Below are 26,267 nucleotides of genomic sequence, written 5' to 3' on the forward strand. Positions count from 1 at the left end.
CAATGTTTCCTGAAGGACTGACCCCAATGAGGTGAGCTTGGAGAGATGCTTTCCACTCAGTGGACTCTCAATTGTGAAGTCCCACGGGGGACAATCATCTCCCCAATGCTATTCAACATCTATACAAGGCTGCTGGGGGAGGTAATCAGAGGTTTTGGAGCTTTGTGTAATCAATATGAGGATGACATCCAGCTCTATCTCTCCTTCCACCCCTCTGCAGTGGATGCTGTCCCATCCCTTGAGTGCTGCCTGGATGCCGTGCTGGGTTGGATGAGGGATAATAGACTAAGGCTGAACCTGGACAAGATGGAAATCCAGTGAATGGGGGTCCCTAGTGTCTGCAGTCTGGGTGCTTCCCTCTCCTTCAGGGGGCTACTCTTTCCATGAAGGATGAGGTGCACAGCTTGGGCATACCCCTAAACCTGGCGCTATCTATGGAATCCCAGATGGTGTTGGTGGTCTGCTCCGCCTATTTCCATCGAAGGTGATTGCCCAGCTGCAGACCTACCTTGACACTGGGTCCCTCACCATGCTAGTTCATGCATTGGTAGTCTCGAGATTAGACTAATGCAATACCTTCTACGTGGGGCTGCCCTTTGGGTTGTTACGGAGACTTCAAGGGGTCCAGAACTCTGCGTCCAGATTGCTGAGTGGGGTCAGGAAATACCAACACATCTCCCCCATTTTGGCCATCTTACACTGGTTACCTGTTCACTTCCGTACCAGCTTCAAGGTGATGGTGCTAACCTATAAAGCCCTAAATGGTTTAGTGCCTCAACAGCTGGTATTCTGATTAGATTTGCCCGTCTGGTAAGGTCATCACAGGCAGGGCGGTTGAGAGTTCTGACACCAAGAGAGGCCTGAAAAGTGACTACCAGAAACCAGGCTTTCTGGACAGTCGCCCTGCAACTACGGTATGGAACAGTCTCCTGCACAAAATCCTCCTGGCCCCCTCATTGGGGACCTTTAAAAAGCTATTCAAAACTTGTCTATTCAGACACGCCTTCTCAGATCTTATAACATGATACAATAGTACCTTAAAACTTAAGCATCCAACCTACCGCCATGTTTTTATTTTTAGTTTTATTTTTATTCTATTTTATCTTCATTTTATGTTATTTTATGGTGTTTTATGGTGTTCCTTATTTTTATTTGTTTTGTATTTCTTACATTTTATTTGGTAGCTGTTCTATATCTTGTTATTATGTCATTGTTGTTTACAGTATATTGTTACAAACCGCCCAGAGTGGCCTTGGCTGCCAGATGCGTGGTATAAAAATCAAATAAATAAATAAATGATCAAATGGTAGTCCCTTCTCCAAAGCTCATTACACATAATTGAAATGTGTTTGTACAAAGGATTAGACAAGCTTATTGATAATAACTACATTCATGAGAGTTGAGTTAGAACTCCCAACTCTAGTTGCAGTATATCTGTTAATATTAAACACAAGGAACAAGGGAGGACTGCTGCCTTCGTGCTCTGCTAGTAAACCTCCCAGAAGCCTCTGTTCTATATCAAATTAGGAAATAAATGGACTCAGTGTCTGATTCAGTAAAGTTTATCTTATTTAGCTCATCTAAAGAAGAGATGATCATCAAATAATGGTTTGGGCAATGTTTTCCTCTTAGCCCTCCTTTGCTACCCCTTTCCTTTACTGACCCAGGTTACCAGTAGTTACTCTGGCTTGTTTATTTCATTCATCAAACCATTTAATCCAATGAACATTTCATTTGTCAAATGGCATTCTGGCTCTTGAACTCGACTGCCAGTGCAATCTCCAAAGCCAACGCCTAAATTTAAAATGGAACTGCAGCACAGGACCCCATTTTTTCTCATCACCGATCTAGGCTCCCAAGTGGAAGAGTATGAGCACCAGGGATAACAAGGGATGGCAGAATGAGGGAGGGAGGCAGACAGAAGGAAACACTATCCTGACCCATCCAGCAGCTGCTTCTGTAGCCAGTTCCCTCTCCCCTGTATCCAGCATCAGACTGGAGGTGAACAGCATAAGCATGAGCCCCAGTGACAGGCAGAGTAGTATAGTTAGATAATTTTGCACCTCAAGCCAGATCTACATGTCCCCATTAATCCTTCCTCAATCCACAGTCATCCCTGTTCTCCCACATAACATCACTCTCCCAATTCTGGATTCGAATGACTACTGTTTCAGAGTCTCCCCCCCCCCTTTCTCCACAGCAATGTCAGACTCTATTTTTTTACTACATATTAACCCTGGAGCAAAGGGAAAAGTGGATGCTGCACAGTGTTATTTCAGAAGCTGCTTAATCCACTTTGACGTGGCAGTTTTCTGACGTGTAGATCCAGCTGGACTTAATGAACTTACAGGGCCTTATCATCTTTAAGCAGTAATGTGTACTCCATTACTTGCTTCAAAATGCAATAAATGAGCTTTGGGAGGTGGGCTGCTCATTCTGCTGATAGATTGCCTTGATTTTGTCCCCAGGATCTTGCCCTGATGGCACCACTGGACGGGTGAATCTGAGGACAGCAAGGGATGGCTAAGTAGAGAGGCAAAAATGCTTCCCCAATTAATCAGCCATCTGTCATGGCCTTTCCACAGTTTCAAACATCCAGTAGCAAAATCTAGTTTTTCAGTGTCTAAAATTGTCTGGCCAAAAAACAGACATCAGTAACTCTACCAGAATAATAACAACCACAATGTTTCCAGAGATTACGTCTTTATAATATTTTAAGTAATGAAGTAATTTCCTGTATATTTTGAGAATTGTCAGTGGTTTAATAGTTGGTTGTTGGGTGGATATTAGAATAATGGAAACTTGATTTTCTTTATTTTGAGGCTGCTATCACAGAAAAAGTAGCCTCATTTTACATTTAATGTTAGACTATCACTGAGCTTGGGCAGGGTGGGAGGACTTTTTGCTTACATCTCCCAGAATCCTCTAGCTGAGAAAGTCTAATCCAAAAGCGTAACTGCTCCCATCTCTGAGCGATTGCCTATACAGTAATGTAGCTATTAAACTAGCAAGGATTTCCTGCCCTAAAAGTAGCTTTAAAACACCAAGACAGCTAAAAACCTACATGCTGCTCTTCTAACAGTCTTTGAAATCTTCATGCAATGTACTGACATTATTTTCCCATGCAGGAAATAGGCAGATTCCCTTGACTTTGTATAATAGTCAGGCATTTTCTGATTCAGTGCCGGCTGTAAGCGTATCTAAAATGAGCAGCTGACAACATCTTGCGTTCCGATCTGTTTCTTTTTAGCTACAACAGATGTGTGTCATTATCACTGTGTTTTCACACTGACTTCAAAATGAGTCTGTTTTCAGGTCCCTGGGACAGAACTGTTGTTCCATTTGCTGAAAAAGTATTAGAAGAGAAGCTGCCATGTTAAAAGACTTGATATGTCATTGAATAAATGCAGGAATAGTACCTAGATTATTTAAGGTCTAAGCCAGATGCAGGTGTTTTCTGGGCCAGCCTGTGAACCAAATTTGAGTGGGGGATGGAACAGAGGCAGGGTAGGTAGGTAGGTAGGTAGGTAGGTAGGTAGGTAGGTAGGTAGGTAGGTAGGTAGGTAGGTAGGAAGGAAGAAAGAAAGAAAGAAAGAAAGAAAGAAAGAAAGAAAGAAAGAAAGAAAGAAAGAAAGAAAGAAAGAAAGAAAGAAAGAAAGAAAGAAAGAAAGAAAGAAAGAAAGAAAGAAAGAAAGACACTGTGGTGGTTTGTCGCAGGGTGGGATGAAGTCTGGTATTATAGTCCAAAAAACTAACTTTTAGATATTTCAGCACTACATTTATGCAGCAACTTGGAAGGAGAAAAAAGAGACATGAATTTCCAGACTAGAGTTTTTTTAATTGCCCCTGTTCATTAAATAGTAATGTTTTGCTGAGAATTAATGGAACATGAGGTCCCCTTATATACCCTTGTACTCTAAAATATTCTCAATGCCTTTGGGTGTGATTGTGACAATTTTAGTTTAATATTAGATCCTACAGGATTGTACTTCAGGCACCCCTTGTGGTTCCATAAAGTACAATGCTATTGTTATTTTCTGTTTCTGGGACAGATGAATGTTACTAGTCTGGGTGGAAAGGAGTTTTAGTTCACGTGCTGATCAGCTCCTGTAATGTGGTTAGCTTGTTGGTTCAGTTTCATTGAGTTCAGTGTGACCTGCACTCAGAAAAAGATGCTTCAATCTGCAGCTTCAGTATATTAGGTAATCCCTTCTCTTTACTGCTTGCTTCCGATGAATTTCTTATTTATTTATTTATTTATTTATTTATTTTTATTTTATTAATTTCTATGCTGCCCAATCTACCCAGATGTCTCTGGGTGGCTCACAACAATTAAAGTTCACTACAATAAAAGATAAAATGATTAAAATACAATTAAAATACAATTAAAATACAATTAAAATTGCCATCATCAGGACACACAGTTGATGTTGTTTCAATTAAAAGCCTTCTGGAACAGGAAGGTTTTGACCTGGCGCCGAAATGTCATCAACGTTGGTGCCAGACGAATTTCAGTCGGGAGGGCATTCCATAGTCTAGGGGCAGCTGCCGAGAAGGCCCTTTGTCTACAAGCCATCCCTCTTACCTCTTTGAGGGATGGGTCTTTCAAAAGGGCCCCCTGGCTAGATCTTAACTGCCAGGTAGGCTCATATGGAAGGAGGTGGTCCTTCAAGTATCCAGGGCCCAAGCCGTTTAGGGCTTTATACGTCAAAACAAGCACTTTGAATTGGGCCCGGGCAGGAACTGGTAACCAATGTAAATTAAACAGAATCGGCTTGATGTGCTCTCTAGTGGCCCCACCACTCACCAGCCGCGCAGCTCAATTCTGGACCAGTTGCAGTCGCCGGACCGTCTTCAAAGGCAGCCCCACGCAGAGCGCATTGCAATAATCTATACGAGATGTTACCAGTGCGTGTGTAACTGTCATGAGACTCCGTTCGTCCAAGTAGGGCCGCAGCTGGTATAATTTCCGCAGCTGAAGGAAGGCGCCTCTGGCCACCGAGTCCACCTGGGCTTCCAGAGTTAGACTGGGGTCCAGGAGCACCCCCAGACTGCGGATCCTGTCCCTTAGGGGGAGTGTAACCCCATTCAGGGCAGGGAAATGGACCTCCAACCTGTCCAGCGAACCACCCACTAACAGCACTTCTGTCTTGTCTGGATTGAGTTTCAATTTATTAACCCTCATCCAGTCCATTATCAGGTCCAGACACGAGTTCATGACAGAAACCGCCTCACCCGGATTGGTGGAAAACGAGAGGTAGAGCTGAGTGTCGTCAGCATATTGCTGACTACTCAGCCCAAACCTCCTGATGACCTCTCCCAGCGGTTTCATGTAGATGTTAAACAGCATGGGGGACAGTACTGAGCCCTGAGGAACCCCATGACATAAATGCCATGGGGCAGAGCAACTGTCCCCCAGCACCACCCTCTGGAAACGGTCAGCTAGGAAGGAGCGGAACCACCGTAATACAGTGCCCCCAACTCCCAACCCAGCCAGCCTATCCAGAAGGACACCATGGTCAATGGTGTCAAAAGCCGCTGAGAGGTCCAGGAGTATCAACAGGGTCACACTCCCCCTATCTCTCTCCCAGCAAACGTCATCGTACAGGGCGACCAAGGCAGTCTCTGTACCAAAACCCGGCCTGAAACCTGATTGAAATGGATCCAGAAAATATGTTTCATCCAGCAGCGCCTGGAGTTGCCCGGCCACAACCCGCTCCAACACATTGCCCAAATAAGGAAGGTTCGCTACTGGTCGATAGTTGACTACCAGCCTTGGGTCCAGGTTAGGCTTTTTAAGGAGTGGTCAAATTACCGCCTCTTTCAAGGCGGTTGGGACCACTCCCTCTCTCAAAGAGGTGTTCGCGGCCTCCTGGACCCAAGTGTGAACCCCCCGGGCAGATCTTCCAATTAGCCAAGATGGGCAAGGGTCAGCGGAGTGGTGGTAGAACGGACAGATCCAAGCACCCTGTCCACATCCTCGGGTCTCAACAATTGAAACTCATCCATTAATTGACCTAAACACGGCACACTGGACACATCTTCCGATTTTGCAGTAACAGTGGAGTCCAGCCCACTGCGAATCTGAGCGATTTTTTCCTCAAAATGAATAGCAAACTCATCACAGCGAGCTTATGTCAAGCAGCAGTAATTTATCTTTCCCTGTCCTCTTCTACAATCCATGTGGTACAAATAGTTCATGGAAGGATCAGAGTTAGAATGGACGGACCTGTTTTGAAACACTTGGTGACTAGTGGTCATAAAAGAACTGGAGAAAAGACTTCACAGGAGTGAGGGAAATAACTTATTGGGAACACTTTTGGTGGCTGGGGGCTGGCTCACAGGACAGAGCATACCAGGGTATGATTGCGGTTTTATACAGAGAGTTTGAATTCTGTCATGAAAACAAAGACAAAGATCATTCGTTTGATAACTGCTGGATAGCTAAGTGGCTTAGTCATCTGGTTGCAAAAGCAGAGGTTGGGAGTTCAATTCCCCACTGTGCCTCCTTGAAGGGGTGGACTCGATGATCCATAGGGTCGCTTCCAGCTCTGCCGTTCTAAGGTTATTCTAAGATGAAGACTTTGCATAAAAACACTATCCTCACAATAATGTGTAGAATGGATCACAGTGTCAGAATTCTGGGTCTAGAAGAGATGGTCCAACCCAGGGATATGCATTCTAATTCATGCCTGAGTATCTTCAAATGCAGTGCCATTATATATTGATCTCTAAACTAGAGCTTGGAAAAGGTATTTTGTTGGATTGTAACTTCCAGAATCCCCTAGTCAGCATGGCCACTAGCTGTATGCTGCCTGGGGGATTCTGGGAGTTGTATTTTAAAAAGTTGTAACTTTTTCAAGCTCTGGTCTAGACATCATGACAGTGGAGAAGATAAGCTATTCCACAGAGACTGTTTCAAGGAGTCATATAGTAATTATAATGAATAGTCCAGGCTGTGTTGTCCACAAGGATAGGCTTGGCACAAAACAGTCACAGTCACCTGCACTCACACACATGCAAACACATGCATGCACACATGCTTCCATTTTTTTTCCTCACCTGTTATGAACAGGAAGTATGCTTATATATAATTTGGCAGCCCGCATCCTGCTTTTCTCTTGCAGGTGAATGACACAATACAATTATTTCTATGGGAGAACCATATATTTCAGCATTTGACTAGAACAACTTAAGACACGATTAATACTATTGATTTAATTTTGCAGTTAGCTGAAGAAACTGTAATATCATATTTTGTCTGGATTTTTAAAAGAAACTGTATAGTCAGCCCTGAACTCTAGAGCATTATCTAGAGCTACCTGAAGTTTGAGGACTTATCTGATTACCTGCAACCCATGATCTGATAAATGCACTGCTACATTGTTTGAGATGTTAGGACTACAAGCCAGGGCCACAAATATAAATGTTTTAAACAAACAAACAAAAAACCCAAACCACCCAGGTTCTAATTTACTTTGGGGAAGTGAATTAAAATCTATCAATGATGGCAGCTGAGATTTGTGATCCCAAAAAGCAGACTATAAATCAGTGCAAAGTAGGCAAAAAGCTTATGCCAAGCAGCAGTGGTTTTGGATTTGGGGGGACAAAGGAAAATCCTCTTAATGGGTTCTCTTAATCTGAACTGAAAATGATCTCATGATACTATTTATAAAAAATATTTTAAAACTAGCTTTTAAAGAATGTTTTAATCTGTATTTTCAACCATTTTTAATCTAATGTATATTGCTTTAGTAGCACTGGTGGGTAGAAAAGCAATATATAAATAGGATGAAAATGCTAAATTGGGCTTTTGCCCTCGTCTTGGAATCCCAGCAGAGGTTCCTGTCTCAGGCCTCCAAAGCTTGTCCTCCAAAACATAGCTTTGCTCATAGCTTAGAAAAGTTAGTTTTAGAGACTATAGCCAGTGGCTATGCTTGTTGTGGGGTTCTGAACATTACAGTTAAAAAGAGTAACCACTGACACACTTCACACTTTGTGAATGCTCCAGCTAGTAGTTTGAGAGATAATTGCACCTTTGCAGGAATGGGTAGAAAAACACATTTTAAATGCTGGACAAGTATCATGTTGAGACATAAGCAGGCTTTCTTAAAGTCTTTCTCAATCCAGAATGTTAGTGCCTAGAGAGCATCAGCCACCCACTCTACCCTCCCTGTTCTCTTTACTAATAATTAATTTTATACCATGTCATAGGTCTGTACTGCTCTGCAAAGACAAAATGTCAGACTCCAGAAGCCTCTAGCCAAGGCTGAAAATGAAGTAATCTGTAGTTTTATTGGACCTTTTAAGAGGAAAGGAAGCTTTGGTATTTGAATTCCTGTTGATCACATCTGAATCAATGTCATGGCAATGATCACAAATCCATTAAGAATTGACTGGGGCATGGTTGGCACAGAGGTTCAATATCCTGTTCTGCTTCTGAGGTACATGATATTTTTTACTCTCCTCACGCAAACAGAAGACAGTATGCCTATAGCCATTTTCAAAATGAAGAGAAGGCAGAAGTGAATATCTTCTTACATTGCTTGCTCCCTCCATTCTTCCCAGAAAGTTTGAGAGAAGAGTAGAAGAGTCTCTATACATGGGATTGGGTTAATTTTTTTATTCTTTCCTTTGGAACACGAGAGGTTGGTTGCTATATGAAGTGTCACTTTGTCCGTCTTTTCTAAAGTCTGGGCAGGGCAGAAGGCAGCTAAAGATGAAGTGACACGTCTTGCCTCTCCATGCTATAAGCTTCGGATGTGGGAGATGGGCAGAAGAAAATAAACACTGCTCATTAATGTCATAAATATGTAGTTAACTTATTTCTTGACCATATTAGTATAATACATTTATTATGCCAACCATTTCCAGATGGCCTCGTCCAGCAAATGTTACAAAAAGCAGATGAGAAGGGTGAGTAGGAAACATGCATGACATTGAAGTCATGGTTGCATGATGTTCTGAGCAGGAATGAGGGAGGAGAGGTCTGCAGATGTTGAAATGATGCTGTAGTTAGCAGGTGATGTGATGGTTTTAGAGTTCCCCAGTAATAGCACTAAGGAATGCTGAGAGCAAGAAAGGCAAAAATGTTTAATCTTTCAGTTCCAAAAATCAAAATCTGTAAGTAAACTCAGAACTGTTTCCTTTCTGTACAAAGCACAGAGGCTTCTTTCTTGACAGAGAATAGAGAGACCCTAAGTAGGCTTTATATTAACTGGAAATAATGTAAGATGCTGGACAGCTCAAAGGTTTAGGTATCTGGCTATAGTGTCAGAGATCGAGAGTTTGATTCCCCACTGTATCTCCCTTCCAGCTCGGCAGACTCCAATCAAGATGCTGAACCAAGTAATCATGTTCTTGGCACACCATTATCTTGTGCATGCACTGGAGAGGAGCTTGTTAGTTCTTCTTGCTCCAACCATTTGGGTCTTGTCTGACACCTAATGTATTATTTATAATCCTTTTGAGATCCTTTCCATGATCTAGAAAGGATTTAAGAAAGGATCTAAAATCCTTTCTAGATCTGGGAAAGTGTCCTGTTGTGATCAGCAACCAGAGATGAAGCCAGTCCCAACTGGAAAGCATCCACTATCATACAGCAAACAATACAGTTATAGTAGCGAGTTTTGTCCAGCTTTAAACATAGTCTTGACTCTTAGATAACAATGGTGAGAGCTAACTTAGTCCTTATGGATTTTTCTGGTCTTTTTTATTTGGTTGGTTTTTGTTTTGGTTTGGTTATGGCTCTATTTTGTTACTGTGGTGGTGCATGTTGATAAGCACCGTAAGAACCTTCCTCTTTCGTCTTGTGCATGCAGATGTGGCATCAATGTGTATGCACAATGCTGACGGAAACCACAATCTCATGGTATGTGTGCGTTGTTTCCTTGCTTTTAAAAAAATCTATCAGTTCAACTCTTCAGCTTTTTCTGTTTGTTACCACACAAACCCCACTAGGAAACCAGTTATAATGGAACTGTTGGTTTCTTCTACAATGATTTAAGCAAATTACTCCCTTCCAAAACAAAATCTCCATCCAGTCATGAAGCTTGTTGAAGAAAGCTGGAACAATTAAAATCATTCAGCCTTATTTGCTTTGTATGACTGTTGTGAATTTGAAATTTCTATATACACTGCCTTGACCTCCTGCGAGAAAGAGTGAGATATAAATGCAATTGTAAAATAATGAAACCCAATAGAACTTTTTAGTGTTATGATTTTCTATATATCAGTTTATTTTGACTTCTATGCAACCTGAGTTGGATCAGTATCCAGATATCAATTAGATACATAGAGCTGATGAACTGTGCAAGACAGTCCTCAAAATGATATACATGAATTTATAGGACAAAATAGTTTTATTTTAGGGTACTTGCCTTCTTTGCCCAAACTATACTAGGATAAATCTACCATTATAATGAGCATTATAATGGGGCAGTGGTTAAATTGCTGTACTGCAGCCAAAACTGTGCTCATGACCCAGGGTTCAATCCCAGGTAGTCGGCTCAACGTCGACTCAGCCTTCTATCCTTCCAAGGTTGGTAAAATGAGTACTGAGCTCATGGGGGTGGGGAATGTGTAGCCTGCATAATTAACTTGTAAAGCACCCAGACAGTGCTTGAAGCACTATGGGGTGGTATATAAGCAGCACACTTTGCTTTGTTTTATCAATAGTTTGAGAACAAGATTTGCAGTTTTATATCATTGCATATCCCCTTCATGGATCATTGCCTTCTCGTGGGAAACGGGCTTGAGTACTTCAGTGAAGCTATGGGCTATGATGTGCAGTGAAACTCAAGACAGACAGGTCATAGTGGAGAGTTCTGACTAAACGCGATCCACCTGGAGAAGGAACTGGCAAGCCACTCTAGTATCCCTGCCAAGAAAACTCCATGGACAGAAACAAAAGGCTAAAAGATATGATGATGCAAGTTGAGCTCATCAGGTCGGAAGGGATCCAACATGCCACTGAGGAAGAGTGGAGGACAAGTACAAGTAGCTCCAGAGTTAATGAAGTGGATAGGCCAAAGCTGAAAGGACGTTCACCTGCAGACGTGCCTGAAAGTGAAAGGAAAGTCCAATGCTGCGAAGAAAAATACTGCATAGGAACCTGGAATGTAAGATCTATGAACCTTGGTAAGCTGGATGTGGTCAAACATGAGATGGCAAGAATAAACATTGACATCCTGGGCGTCAGTGAACTAAAATGGATGGGAATGGACAAATTCAATTCAGATGATTAACGTATCTCTGGGCAAGAATCCCATAGAAGAAATGGAGTAGCCCTCATAATCGACAAAAAAGTGGGAAAAGCTGTATTTGAATACAATCTCAAAAATCATAGAATGATTTCAATTCAAATCTAAGGCAGACCTTTCAACATCACAGTACTGTATCCAAGTTTATGCACCAAGCACTAATGCTGAAGAGGCTGAATTGACCAAATCTATGAAGATTTACAACACCTTCTAGAATTGATTCCAAAGAAAGATGTTCTTGTAATTATCGGGGACTGGAATGCTAAAGTACGGAGCCAAGAGATAAAAAGAACAAGAAAGTTTGGCTTTGGAGTTCAAAACGAAGCAGGGCAAAGGCTAATAGATTTTTCTCAAGAGAACAAGCTGGTCATCACAAACACTCTTTTCCAACAACACAACAGGCAAATCTACACATGGACATCACCAGATGGGCAATTGATTGATAATGTTTTCTGCAGATTGATTATCTTCTCAGCAGCCAAAGACAGAGAATCTCTATACAGTCAGCAAAAAACAAACAAACAAAAAACCTGGAGCTGATTGTGGCTCCAATCATCAGCTTCTTATACAAAAACCCAAGCTTAAACTGAAGAGAGTAGGAAAAACCACTGGGCCAGTTAGGTATAATCTAAACCAAATCCCTTATGAATACACAATGGAAGTGAAGAACAGATTTAAAGAACTAGATTTGGTGGACAGAGTGCCTGAAGAACTTTGGATAGAGGCCCGTAGCATTGTACAGGAGGCAGCAACAAAAACCATCCCAAAGAAAAGGAAGTGCAAGAAAACAAAGTGGCTGTCCAATGAGGCCTTACAAATAGTGGAGGAGAGTAGGGAAACAAAATGCAAAGGGGACAGAGAAAGTTACAGAAAATGAATGCAGACTTCCAAAGAATATCAAGGAGAGACAAGAGAGCCTTCTTAAATGTACAGTTCAAAGAGAGGAAAATAACAGAAAGGGAAAAAACAGAGATCTGTTCAAGAAAATTGGAGATATTAAAGGAATCTTTTGTGCAAAGATGGACGTGATAAAGGACAAAAGTGGGAGGGACCATACAGAAGCAGAAGACATCAAGAAGAGGTGGCAAGAATACACAGAGGAAGTATACGAGAAAGATCTGGATGTCCCAGAAAACCCAGATAGAGTGGTTGCTGACCTTGAGCCAGTCATCCTGGAGAGTGAAGTGGGCCTTAGAATGCATGACTAACAACAAGGCCAGTGGAGGTGATGGCATCCCAGTCAAACTATTTAAAATCTTGAAAGATGATGCTGTTAAGGTGCTACACTCAAAATGTCAGCAAGCTTGGAAAGCTCAGCAGTGGCCAGAGGATTGGAAAAGATCAGTCTGCATCCCAAGCCCAAATAAAAGCAGTGCCAAAGAATGTTCCAACTACCGTACAATTGCACTCCTTTCACACGCTAGCAAGGTTATACTCAAAATCCTACAAGGTAGGCTTCAGCAGTATGTGGACCGAGAACTCCCAGAAGTACAAGCTGGATTCCGAAGGGGCAGAGGAACTAGAGACCAAATTGTTAACATGCGCTGGATTATGGAGAAAGCCAGAGAGTTCCAGAAAAACATCTACTTCTGCTTTATTGACTACGCAAAAGCCTTTGACTATGTGGACCATAGCAAACTATGGCAAGTTTTTTCTATCTTCTGAGAAATCTATATGTGGGACAGGAAGCAACAGTTAGAACTGATTATGGAGCAACTGATTTGTTCAAAATTAGAAAAGGAGATCAGCTGGCCGCCTTTATTTTAAAAGCTACTACAATGGTGCCTCAACTTATGAATGTCCTGATAAATGACCATTTCGAGTTACGACCAGGTTCGGCCACAAAATTTTGCTTTGACTAGCTGTCGGAGCTTCCAGTTACGACCAGAAAAAGGCAGGGGAAAAAAGCAGGAAATTCAAATTGCTATCCGTTGGGCATGAAGAGGCTGTTTCTTTTGTAACTCTTTCACCCCAGCAGTTAGAGTGAGTGCAATTGGAGGAAGCTTCGGACTGCTTGGTAAGGTAAGGTGCTGCTTTCTGCTTTTTAAAAACTATTCTGGGTGCGTTTTGCAGCATGGTTTGGGGCTGGGTGGTGGGATTATGTTTCTGTGCTGTGAAGGGTCTTGCAGGGTTTGTTTTTTGGTGGTTTTTTCCTCATTTCTGATGGGTCTTGTGGGGTTTGTTTGCTTTTTGGGTTATTTCCCCCCATTTCCAATGGGTCTTTTTTTTCCTTTTTGCTTTGGTTTCTTTGCATTTCCAAAGGGTCTTGAACGGTTTGTTTGCTTTCTGCTTTGCTTTTTTTAAATTTCTGATAGGTCTTACATGGTTTGTTTGCTTTCTGCTTTGCTTTTTTGCATTTCCGAAGGGTCTTGCACGGTTTGTTTGCTTTGCTTTTCTTCCCCCCCCCCTTTGGCCGGAATGGATTAATTGCATTTCAATGCATTCCTATGGGAAATGGTGCTTCAACTTATGATCATTTCGAGTTACGACCAGAGTTCCAGAGCCAATTAAGTTAATAAGTCGGGGCACTACTGTACTTAGTTTTAAAAATTATCTGTGATATATAATGTGTGTATGGATCATGTTTCCATACTGTTTTTTTGTGTGTGTTTGTCATACTAATATTTGACACAATTGACTGGCACCATATACATCCTAAGAATTCTTCAGGTCACCTTCTCCATTGGGACTTGAGAAAAAGCTACATGGCTGAATTGTGAATCATTACAATCCCCTCTAAGTTGTGGCTGTTTATAAAAAATCACCTTAAACAACTTGTTTTGTGAATAATTGAGGCAGAATTTACAAGCTGTTTTTGTGAAAGAATAAGACAGTCTACATATGATTTTGAATATTAAAAATAATACAGAAAATGATCCAACAAGGTAAGGTCAAACCAGGTTAGCCTGAGATATTTTGCTGACTGAGTCAAGGCAGAAACTACTGCCTTCGCTATCTCCCTTCTCTTCAAAATCAAAACACCTGGTTAGCGGTTACCCAAGGGTGAGCAAGCAATTTAGCCACACGAAACAGACGATTCCCACACCTTACCCCTACAGAAAAAAAAATAATGTAAATAACCAGACATTTCGTTGGCTTTTCAACTGCCTCACTCTGCCTCAGGGTAGGGCTGAGCGGGAAACAAGAGTAACTCAAGGACTGCTTTTCTTGTCTAAAGGAAAGGGTCGATTCTGGAGAGGGGACCTCGGCTCTGAGCGGAGGGCGCAATACCGACAGGCCCTCAGCTCCCAGGAGAAGTTCTTCAGGATTTCCCACTGCCCGGCCTCCCCCCCCCCTCCCGCTACGCCGGGGACCCGAAAAAACTCGCTTTGCGGAACTGAGAAATTGTATCCACAGCTTGATTTCTCCACTCGCCCTTCCCTGGAGAAGACGCGTTACCTTCTCCACGCAGGCGAGCCCAGGCTCCTCAGCAGAAAGCCGCTGCTGCTGCTGTCACTGGCGCTGTGACGGGGAAACCTCGAAATAGCACTTGGCCCCGTTCCTCCCGCCTCCATGGCCTAGATCCTTCGCGCGGCAGCATCAAGGGCCGCCTTTGGCCTATGAGCTCAAGCCGCAAGAGCGGCTGGTCGGCTGGGAAGGCGGGAAGCTCCTCCCTTGCCTAGAAACTGCGCCCGAAAGCTTCTGTTTGTTGTTGTAAATAAACCTACCGCCTGCCTCGCCCGCTGCAGCGGTCTCGCCAGCGAGTGCGGTCTGGCTTGGCCCCAGTCCCTACCGCTCTCCCTCTCCCTCCCTGTCATCGCGGCCTTTTGGGTGGGTTTCTCTGGGCTTTCCCTGCAACAAAACTCAGCGAGGAGATCATTTAAAACAAACAAACAAAAATCCAGCTCCGGGAAAGGGGAGAAACCTCCGCCGCTTCTTACCGCAGCTCCCCGGCAGCCTCCCAAGAACATCTCCCGACCGCCGGGGATGGAAGGATCGCATCTTTTCACCGGTTCTCCCTCCGCTCCCGGCCCCCTACCCCCCCCCCCCCGTCAGAGACTCTTTCTGGGACAGGCTAGTACTGTAATAATCAATTGGCACGCCGCTTCGTTGGGCCCTTTTCAACATTCTGGAGAAGGGGAAAAAACGTGATCACAGAGCAAGCCAGTTCTACTGAGCGCCTGTATGATTAAGTGTCTCGTGATTATGTGAAGCGTGCAGAATATTCCATAGTTCCGTACACACACACACACACACACACACACACACCACACAGCCTTCCCGCCAAAGCTTTAGGAAGGACGTTAGGTTATATTTTCCATATGTAGGGTACGTGTGGTATTCCTTCCAATTCAAAACATCACGCAGAAACAATTCGGCGCCAGAAGCAGGAATTTATTTGTAATAACAATAAAAGTATGTTACTATGGCAATAATTTGCATGGTTGAGATTATATACCATGAATTGAGTACAATTGCTAATTATATTATACTTTATCTAGTTTTATTTGGCTGCACAATGAATAGAAGCTAAAGAAATGTAAGAGAAACTAAGTTCCATTCTGGGAACAGTCATACTTTTTCTTTCTTTGAAATATATACCCTTCAGATCCTGTCTTTACAGTGTAACTCAAAGGTTTGCAATCTCATCAGATCCTTTCAGTAAAATATATCTTCTGAACCAACTAGTGGTTAACTGGGTTATATTTTTCAGACATGTTGGAATACTGGCAGGTCCAGTGCGGAAATTCAGCTGTCTGCAGTGGGGATTCCAGTCTATTATGATCAGTTTACTCTTTGCCTATTCTGATTGAAGGCTGATGTAACATAAAGACTGAGAGGATGGCTTCAGTGAGCTGAAGATAGCAAGTTCAAATATCAGCCCTGACATGAATTTGGTAAGTGGCCTCAGACCAGTCTCTATATTTATCACTGACTGACTGCTTGTGGTGATGTGTAAGGATGGCTGAGGTTGCTTAAGTGAAGAACATTGAGTACCTAGAAAATATCCTATATCCAGACATTGAATGCTAGCAGCTTCAGAAAACTCATTAGCATCTAGCAGGTCACTCACGGATTCAACAGCAAGGATTAGGATACTTTGCCCCATCTGATGTTTTAGACTTTAGCTCCCAGTAAGAGCAATGGCTAGGAATTATGGGAGTTGTAATCCAAAATATATGTAGGACAAGAGTTTTCTACTTTTGCCCCATAACCCATCTCCAGTTTTATGAACATAAAGCATGCCTAGTTGCTGTCCATTTCCCATAGGTCAAAGAGTCTTTGCAATTCATTCTGGATGGAGACATTTCTGAGTAACAAAATGAATTATTTTCAAAAATAATTCCTTTCTTGCTCCCAAAAGATGGAGACGCAGCTCCAAATAGAACCTGAAACCCTCTGCCTGTTGCCGCAGCAGGCAAAGTGCAATCTTCCACAGGTTGATGGGCTTCATATCCCATCAGTCCTAAACAGCACAACCAATGATGAGGAATACTTGGAGGTACAGTTCAAAAACATCTGGACAGCCACTAACAGCTCAAACTTTGACCAGAGGTACTGAGTGTGAATTATAGTCACAGGCCAGGTTGGTTGGGGGACTATGGGAGCTGTACTTGAAAACAGTAACTTTTCAAAGCTCTGAACTGAATGTTTGATATTAATAGCTGAAGGCAACTCTTCCCCTTTTCTTTTTATGGCTTGATCATGCAGACTCCATATCTACAGCACCATGCCTACTTATTTTCCCCTGCATTCTGCTATATTTTGTCCAGGGAGACTTGGACAGTTTAAAAAAAGTCACACATTTTGGCCACCACTCATTTTGCCAAATAAAGGTATTATGCTAATATGACTTATGGAACCTGTTTCTCTCATAAATTTCATATGACCTCAGAAACAACTACAAACCCCCAATGGAACCAGCTACCTTTGGAGGTGGTGGGTGCTCCAACACTGGAGGCATTAAATTTGGACCACCATCTGTCAGATCTACTTTTATTTGGATTCCTGCACTGAGCAGGAGGTTGGACTATGGCCTTAAAGGACCCTTCCAATTCCATTATTCTATGATTCTATGAGATATCCACTTTTCCAATACTCTTTTCAAGTGAAATGTTGGGTGAACTATGGCCTTGGTTTCTTCACCTACATTTTTGCATATGATTAATGTAAAGGTGAAATGCTGAGACAGCTGGAAATTAATGGAAGATTTGTACCTGCCCACAGTGGAGCCAGCAATTTTACTGTTGCATGAATTAGAACAACCTCAGCAACCTCAGCTGGGAATAACCTTTAATTAAGGATGCTTGTAATTTTGCAAGAAGAGGAACCGATGCATAAGATCTGGCAGATAATGTACGCAGGTATCTATTCTTTTCTTTAGAAAGATACATATAGAACAAAAATATGGAAATATTTTCAGAGATTGCATGACACTACTGTATCTTGGGAAGCTTTACCTTAGAATAGGGATTGGAAATGTGTGAACCTCCATGTGTTGTTGGACTATAATTCCCAGACCCCATCACCAGACAATGGCTTGTATATAATGGAAAGAAAGAAATATTTCTTAATATGCTTCCCCTGTTACATTTTACTAAACTTGAACATATCTCCTCATTTATTTATATACAGTATATACATTCCTCTATATTTATATACAGTATATACATTCCTCTGGAGGGACGTGGTGGCGCTGCGGGCTAAACCGCAGAAGCCTGTGCTGTAGGGTCAGAAGACCAAGCAGTCGTAAGATTGAATCCACGCGACGGAGTGAGCGCCCGTCGCTTGTCCCAGCTCTCGCCAACTTAGCGGTTCGAAAGCATGCAAATGCAAGTAGATAAATAGGGACCACTTTGGTGGGAAGGTAACAGCGTTCTGTGTCTAAGTCGCACTGGCCATGTGACCACGGAAGATTGTCTTCGGACAAACACTGGCTCTATGGCTTGGAAACGGGGATGAGCACCGCCCCCTAGAGTCGAACACGACTGGACAAAAATTGTCAAGGGGAACCTTTTCCTTTTACCTATACATTCCTCTACTGTTTTACTAAGAAAAGCTTCAAGCATAAGAGTAAAAGCACTACAATACAATGATAAAGCACATATCAATGCATTCAACACTATTGAGTGTTGAAAATAAATATTTTATCCTTAAATATATTTAATATAGCTAACCACCCAAGTGTATTTATGTTTCTTTGGAAGTGATTTGGTGAGATATACTCTTAGCTAGATTAGCATTGCATTCTAAAAATCTGATGAAGTCAGTTACAATCCATGAAAACTTACATGATATAAATCTGCTTAGTCTTGTTATCACAATAGACTGTGTTGCTGTTGCTGCAATGGATGAACATGAATATCCACTCTCCAGGATATTTTCCATGATCATTAGAAAAAAATAAGGAAGAACTGAACTTCTGTAAACAGGTTGGAGTCACCTGTGATTGCTGTAGCTCTGTCTAGTAGTACAATGCCTAGTACTGGTTTGCTTGTAAATGTAATATTATTACATTTGCATTAATGCAAATCTGGATTAAAAATTATTGCTAATATCAACTCATATTTAAGCCTTTCAACTGATACCAAACCAAAGGCCAGGGGGGGCATAGGGAACACTAAGTATTATAAAATAAAAATTATAACTGGATACTGCTGCGAAAGTGGATAAGATTAGGTCTGCACTGTCGGTGTCTATAGCAGTCAATGTTTTCCAGAATTAAAAACAGTTCTTCTCATAGTTAATTAGTGGGCCTTGCACCAGAAAGGTGGATGGCTTGCTCTTATTTTTTTAAACAAACAAATCATTTGAATGGTTTGTTTTAATGTTTTATTTCCCAACACGCACCATGCTGACTTTATACTCCACGTCATATTCTCATTATTATCCTTTTTACCTCTTTTTATCCTCTCTGTTCCCATTGCATCTCTAGCCTATATTTGAAAAACCACACAAAGTCTGCTGAAACAATTGCTGTTAAAACCGAAGATGTAGAAATATTTCAAAGGGAAAGAATCGTGCTGATCCAATGTATTGAAATCATAGTTTTCGTGAACTCTGTAGAGAAGCTTTTTTCTATTACTCTCCTGGGGGAGATGACGGGCTCACTGGACAATTGCAGCTCTGTCTCTTTAAGGCGTCACTTCAGTGTCTGGTCAGCACTACATGGACAGAATCTGCATACATAAGTCGTTCCTGCGGCTGTTGCTGCTTTCACTCCCCCTGCCGTTGCCAAAGGCACGCACCAGCCCTTTTGGCCGCAGCCCTGGAGCGGTTCCCGGCAGTCACACCCCTCTGCACAGGATGTATGCCATATTAGGACATTTACGTCAGTGGGTTCCCGGCTTAGACTGAACCAACTCAAAATAGGGGACTAACTCACCACTTTCCTTAACTTTTAACGGCTGGAACCCACAGCAAACTCTCCCCATTATCATCACGACACTTTTAGAAAAAGATTCATTGCATGTTGAGACGGATTGTGGGGTTGCCATACAAATTTGACCCGTTTAAATCTGTCCGTGATCGTTGCTCCTCCCCTCGCATGAGGATTACCTCCATTCGTGACGTAGTTCTCATTCAAGTCTTGAGCCGTAAGAGGATAAAAGGCGGTGATATCGCTCTTTACTCCAGTAGCAGAACAGCGTGACTGAAACAGGCAAAGGCGTAGAGGGGACGGGACTTACAAGAAACCCGTTCGCCTAGCCAAACTGCCGTTCCATTCGGATATTTAGCTAGGAGAGATACATCACCCTGAAGGGCTTGTACTATCCCAAGCTATTCGACATGATGTATCAAGGCTTCACCGCTGACTACGATGCGTCTTCCTCTCGCTGCAGCAGTGCTTCTCCGGCCGGGGACAGCCTCACTTACTATCCTTCGCCGGCAGACTCCTTCTCCAGCATGGGATCGCCTGTCAACACACAGGTGAGGCATCGGGACACTCCAATACCGTACCTGGGTTCGGGTGGGAGCTATAGGTTATGGAGAATCGGTCTGTTTCCTTTGTTATTACGGGATACGATGGCCGGTCGGTAGCAGTACTTAATTATAATTGCTGCATTTTGGAATTGCTTTGATCTATATATTTAAATGTATCTTGTATGCCGTCTGTTTTACGTTAAAGTATGCTTTTTCTCGTTTCGGTATTTAAACATACGGCACTGTATAGTCATACATACATATATGCATCTATATATGTGTGTGTGTGTGTGTGTGTATACAGTATATACATATTTGTGTGTATATATATACACATATATACAGATATGTACAGATAGAGAGAAACTCTACAATGCTAAACGAAAACAGCTCTGGTCATATAGGAAGGGGCGATGGAAATGGTAGAATTTTGCAGAGTGGGGGTTGGCTGATGCGATGAAAGATTAAGGGGGGGAGGGGATCCTAACCCGAGAGGCGCGCTGCAGCGGGTGCGTAAAGCGGCTTCATTGATAAAACGCGGCTTCATTCAGGAGACTCCGGAGCGAAGCTTGCGTCAGTGCGGACGTCAGAGATATTTATAACAAGCCCCCGTTCATGTGTAGTCTGATGATGGCGGCAGCAGCGTCCGAGCCAATCTAGCCCCAGGGACTGCAGCCCAGCTCAAAATAGCGCAGCGGGCTCTTGGGCACAGAGCTGTCATCGTGTGCACTGTATTTGCTCAGACCTCCCCCCCCCCAAAAAAAAAACTTTGTTCGTAACCGAGTCTGTTTATTTTGCTTTTCTTAGGACTTCTGCACGGACCTAACTGCTTCCAGTGCCACCTTCGTCCCCACGGTGACTGCTATCTCCACCAGTCCAGACTTACAGTGGATGGTCCAGCCCACCCTCATCTCTTCAGTGGCCCCTTCTCAGAACCGTAGCCACCCGTACGGGCTCCCTGCCCCTCAACCTGCGGCCTATGCCAGGGCTGGAGTCGTCAAAACGACAGGCAGCAGAGGGCAAAGCATCGGCAGGAGGGGCAAAGTTGAGCAGGTGTGTAGGCACTGCGGGGCTGCTGGGGAACTTCTAACCACCACCATGCCAACCATGCCAGGCAGAGAGAGGAAGGGGTTAAGGGCTACTTCTGGCCGGGCGGTGGGGTCCTATTTGGTGGTTCCCTACTTCCTTTAACGGGAAAGAACGCCAATGGAGCTCTCGGCGAGAGTGATCCAAAGCAGAGGTTGGCAAGTGCACGCTTTTCAACGCGCCCGAAGTGGGCTGGAGGGAAAACGTAAGCCCTCTCTGAGCTAATGCACGGGATACTGACGGATGCCCTTTTTCTCTCTATAGCTGACGCCAGAAGAGGAGGAAAAACGGAGGATCCGAAGGGAGAGGAACAAGATGGCAGCTGCCAAATGCCGCAACCGGAGGAGAGAACTCACGGATACTTTGCAAGCGGTGAGTATTCCCTGCCGGGGCTCGCCAGCTGGGCCTCCCTCCGCTCTCTGCCCCTCCCTGCCGGGCTTCTCTCGCCTCCAGGAGGCCTTGACTGACTCGCCCCTCCCCTCTTTCTCTGTGTCCCCAGGAGACCGACCAGTTAGAAGAGGAGAAATCGGTGCTGCAGACCGAAATCGCGAACCTGCTGAAAGAGAAGGAGAAGCTGGAGTTCATCCTGGCCGCCCACCGGCCCGCTTGTAAGATCCCGGAGGAGCTCCAGTTTTCCGAGGACCTCGCCGTGTCCTCCTCGCTGGATCTCTTAGCAGAGGCCCCTGCCGGGGCCCACTCCCCCGAGTCCGACGAGGCGGCCTTCGCCTTGCCTCTCCTGCAGGAGCCCGCCCGGGTCGAGGCGGCCAAGGAAAGCAGCGGCCTGGAGCTGAAGGCCGAGCCTTTCGACGACTTCTTCGCCCGCTCGGCTCGCGAGACGCCGCGCTCCGTGCCCGACATGGACCTCTCCGGCTCCTCCTCCTCCTTCTATACCGCGGACTGGGAGGCTCTGGGGGGCCCCGTGGGCAGCACGGAGCTGGAGCCCCTCTGCACCCCGGTGGTGACCTGCACGCCCTGCCCCAGCACCTACACCTCCTCCTTCGTCTTCACTTACCCGGAGACCGAGGCTTTCCCGAGCTGTGCCGCCGCGCACCGGAAGGGCAGCAGCAGCAACGAGCCTTCCTCCGATTCGCTCAGCTCGCCCACTCTGCTGGCCTTGTGAAGGGCCTGGGATCCCGGAGCAATAACTACGGGGTTAGAGGCATCAGCCCGGTGGAGACCGGGCCCACCAACCTCTTTCTTGCTGCTGCTGCTACTACTACTGCATGGGGCCGTAGGCTGCAGAGGAGCCTCCCTCACCTTCCCGTGGAGCTCCCCAAATTCCACCCCCTCCACAAGGCCTGGGGTAGACAGAAGCGCCGCCATCCCGGCGTTTGGGAGGGCCAACCCGGCTGGAGTGAAAAGGACTTTGCCGGAGGGACTACTCCACAGACCTGCCACAGGGCCTGATACCTCTTCCAGAGATGTAGCAAACCGCATGGAATACGTCTTGTCCCCATCTATGAGAACTAGTAGTTTTGTAGCATGTTCAACATGGCTGGGTTGGTGATTCCCTTCCTTCCCTCCTTACTATCACTAGCATTAACTAGTTAAGCTGTTGGTTTAATGATTGGAATTTTAATATGGTGCTGGGTATCCTTCAACTCGTATCTAGTGCAGCTGATTTAACAATAACTACTGTGTTCCTGGCAATATCGTGTTTTGATGACTTAGCAATGATCCAACTTAACTGCAGAAAAGAGACTATTTTATTTTCTGGTAGATAAATAAATAGCTATGTTGTTCATGTACTATAGTTCTCCTTGTACATCAATGTTCATCGTAACTTTAACTGATCATACATTGTTGAAGTGGTCTGAATGGTTTGACATAAGTTTTCCATGAAAACGTTTTTATTGTGTTTTTAATTTATTTATGGATATTTATATTTTTATTTTTTCTACCTGAAGGTATTGACATGTGGAAAGTGAATCTGGATGAAATTTAAGCATTGTTCGCTTATTGTTCGAGACACTGTCAATAAAAGCATTTAAGTTGAATGCTATAAAGGCTCTGCAGTCTCTTTACTGAAAAAGTGGTCCAAGTAGTAGACTTATGATTATTGTATGAAAAATAATTTAACACAATTGAGGTCCAAATGTTCTCAGGTTTTGTCAGAAGGGTTGGATATACTGTTAAGTGGTGGTCCTACGGTACCAGCTACTAACTTTCTTCTTAAAACTATGTTGCACCTTTTAAAGGCTTATTTTATGTTCTAAATTAGTGGTCCCCAACCTTGGGCCTCCATATGTTCTTGGACTTCAACTCCCAGAAATCCTGGCTAGCAGAGGTGGTGCTGAAGGTTTCTGGGACCATTTACTGCCCAACACACTGATTTAAAGTTTCACAACATTTTGAAATCTTAGTACTATACATTAGTATGTAGGAAGAAATCCTACCTTATTCAATAGGTCTTACTTCCAGGTACTATCTTATTTCAGTTCCTGTAAATTTCAGCTGTACTTTGGTAGGGAACATTTGCCCAGTTATCAACACACAGAGAGGCAGCTAAAGAACTCCGTGATACAATGGAGAAATTAACTTCCTCTAGTCTTGTGATTATTTCTGTTCAGATAATTGCTCCTTCGTCACATCATACTTCCTGTTTGTTTCCTTCTCTCTGAGTAGATCTGACTTAATTGTTTTATCTTCATTGTTTCCTACATTTACAATCTTTTATTTTCCTGTGTCTCATAATCTTTAATCCTCCACATAGAAAGGGACCAAAAAAGCTTATTAATTGGGGAGGTTGAAAGGAATCTATTACTGGGTTTTGCTCAGGTATTCTGTAGGCTGGATAGCTGATAGCTTTGTATCCTTTCTTGGATACAAAGGTTACAACACCCAACAAATATTAATTTAGATAAAGCTAATTTAGCACCTAAATACCATCCAAAACTCACTGTTACACCAGCAATCTCACAATTAAAATATCTCAGCTGTATGTACCAAAACACTCCCTCTGATAGCAACTGCAAGCAATAAATGCAAAATAAAAGGTATAAAATGAGGCCTCGGTGAAACAGGATTGATATCTCACCAAGCTCAGGTGAGATCATGATCTTTCCAGAATAACCATTTTCATAAATATCCTCTGAATTGATAACCATCCTTCAAAAAGTAGTTGTTGGAGTGTTGTCAGCTAGGAAAGAAAAGCAGATGGAAGCTGGAGGAAATGAAGCATTTAGAAGGACAGCAAAACTGACTAGAACAGCAACAGGAACACATCTCGAAAGGATCTATTTTGATACTGGTCTGCCTGATCTGGAGATTTTAACAGAAATTCTGAAACATAGGACAAATGTGTTTTTAATTCACACTCATGTCTATCATAAAAGTGGGACACACTGAATCAATTAATCTAAAATGCAACAAGGCTTGAGCTGATTCCTGTGTTCATAGCTTTTCATTTAAAAAGGCCAGCAAAATCAGTACAGGTGGCCAAGTTCAAATATGCAGCTATAATGCAAAGTATCTGCGCTAGCCAATATTTATATGCATCCCCTAGCACCTCTCTTAGTTGAGTGCTGCAGCTGCAAAAGAAGCTGCTTTCTAGATACAGTAAAATTACTGCCATGGTTCTCAGTTTAATTAAACTGGAAATTTTTCAGGGAATTTGTCAGTGTCCAGCTTCCATGATGAACTGTAAATAAGTTATTCTCCTATAGGAAATAACTGATCATCTGTTTGATGCAAACTGCTTTAAGATCTGGGAACATTATTGTACCACATTATACAACAGTCAAGGATAGTGGATCCAAAATCCACCAGCTATATTGTTAACTAGAGCTGGTTACAGGATTGGAACAGCTCCACTGGCTGCCACTTTGTTTCCAGGCATAATTCAAAGTGCTAGTTCTTACTTAAAGCCAAAAATGACTTGGGTCCAAGCTATCTCTTCAGGGAAGCTTTTTCTCAATGACAGGGTGCAAAAGAGCTAAACTCCCCCCCTTTCCCTTTCCAGTTCTGAGATTTTTGTTTTTCACATTGCAATCTCCCTTGGATCCTCTTGAGAATGGCAGGGTTGAATAAACAAATAAGCAAGCCTTAATGTTTATACCACAACTCCAAGTTTACAGCTCATATGAAACATTTAAGCCCTATACAGGTGTTTTTGTGTATGTGATATAGGGCACACCTTCTAGCAAAGACACTCTAATACACAGGTTGAGAGTATTACAATATATATAGATACAGATCCAACTTTTACCAAGTTGACAATTAAAGTAAAATGCAAAACAAAGTTTGTTAACCTAACCATAAAAATATCAATGGACAGTGATGTTCAACTGAAAATTATCATTCTGATGTGATCATTCATGGAGAAGGACGATAGCTCAGTGGCAGACCACACAATTTACATGCAGAGGGCCCGTGATAAGCATATGCTTTGCCACTGAGCTATGTATTTAATTCCTTGGCATCTCTAGTTTCAAGGATCAGATACTAAGTGATGTTGAAGTGGCTGTTCCTAAAATCCTAGAAACCTAATGCTTATCAGGATAGAAAACACTGGGCTGGCCAGACAAATGTTAGATGCTTCTCCTGCAATCAATAGCTGAAGGAACTTTTCCTATTGATTGCCCAGGCCAGGAAAATCCTAAACCTCCATTCCATAGCCATGTATGTTATGGACACTTTATTTGTTAATGCTACAAATCTTAGTATTATCCCATTATTTCAATGAAGCTAACAGACTTTAAAACCTACTTTTTAAAAAACATATTACTGGTACTCAGAATAGGCTGTTGATCCATGCAGGTGATAACCAGGCATCTAGTCATTAAAAAGGTTTGCAGCAGCATCAAATTCCAAAGCCAAAAAAAGCTTTAAAAAGCAACTATAAGAAGAGCTGTCACCTGCTAGAAAATAAATTTTGTCTGGATTTGCAATCTACGTTTTTGAAGTAAAAGTTATACTGCAGAGGCAAATATAGCTTCTTCCAGAATCTCTGATGCAGTCTGAATTATATCCAAAAGTTAGTTATATCTCCCCTGATCATTTTCATGGATAACATTACATATACGTCTGAGGAAAAATATGAAAGCACCCATATTT

General features: G+C 43.0%; 1 protein-coding gene and 1 long non-coding RNA gene across 2 annotated transcripts; one reads left to right on the forward strand and one right to left on the reverse strand.

The window, feature by feature from the left end:
* Positions 1 to 300: 300 nt before the first annotated feature.
* On the reverse strand, positions 301 to 19,875 carry LOC144589041 (uncharacterized). Its single transcript, XR_013544898.1, has 2 exons — positions 19,761 to 19,875; positions 301 to 18,174 (listed from the first exon to the last, which is right to left on the reverse strand). It is a non-coding gene; the product is annotated as an uncharacterized LOC144589041 (long non-coding RNA).
* Positions 19,672 to 23,218, forward strand: FOS (Fos proto-oncogene, AP-1 transcription factor subunit). Its single transcript, XM_020793922.3, has 4 exons — positions 19,672 to 20,132; positions 20,934 to 21,179; positions 21,477 to 21,584; positions 21,712 to 23,218. Exons 1-4 carry the CDS (start codon positions 19,992 to 19,994, stop codon positions 22,330 to 22,332), a joined length of 1,116 nt encoding a protein of 371 aa, XP_020649581.1. The 5' UTR covers positions 19,672 to 19,991; the 3' UTR covers positions 22,333 to 23,218.
* Positions 23,219 to 26,267: the final 3,049 nt, after the last annotated feature.

This window comes from Pogona vitticeps, chromosome 1, assembly GCF_051106095.1.
Source record: "Pogona vitticeps strain Pit_001003342236 chromosome 1, PviZW2.1, whole genome shotgun sequence".
Taxonomy (NCBI): domain Eukaryota; kingdom Metazoa; phylum Chordata; class Lepidosauria; order Squamata; family Agamidae; genus Pogona; species Pogona vitticeps.

Coding starts and splice junctions, on each gene's coding strand:
- FOS (XM_020793922.3), top strand. CDS start 19,992: ATGATGTATCAAGGCTTCACCGCTGACTACGATGCGTCTTCCTCTCGC. Junction 21,180..21,476: donor GGAGGGGCAAAGTTGAGCAG/GTGTGTAGGCAC, acceptor TTCTCTCTATAG/CTGACGCCAGAAGAGGAGGA. Junction 21,585..21,711: donor TCACGGATACTTTGCAAGCG/GTGAGTATTCCC, acceptor CTGTGTCCCCAG/GAGACCGACCAGTTAGAAGA.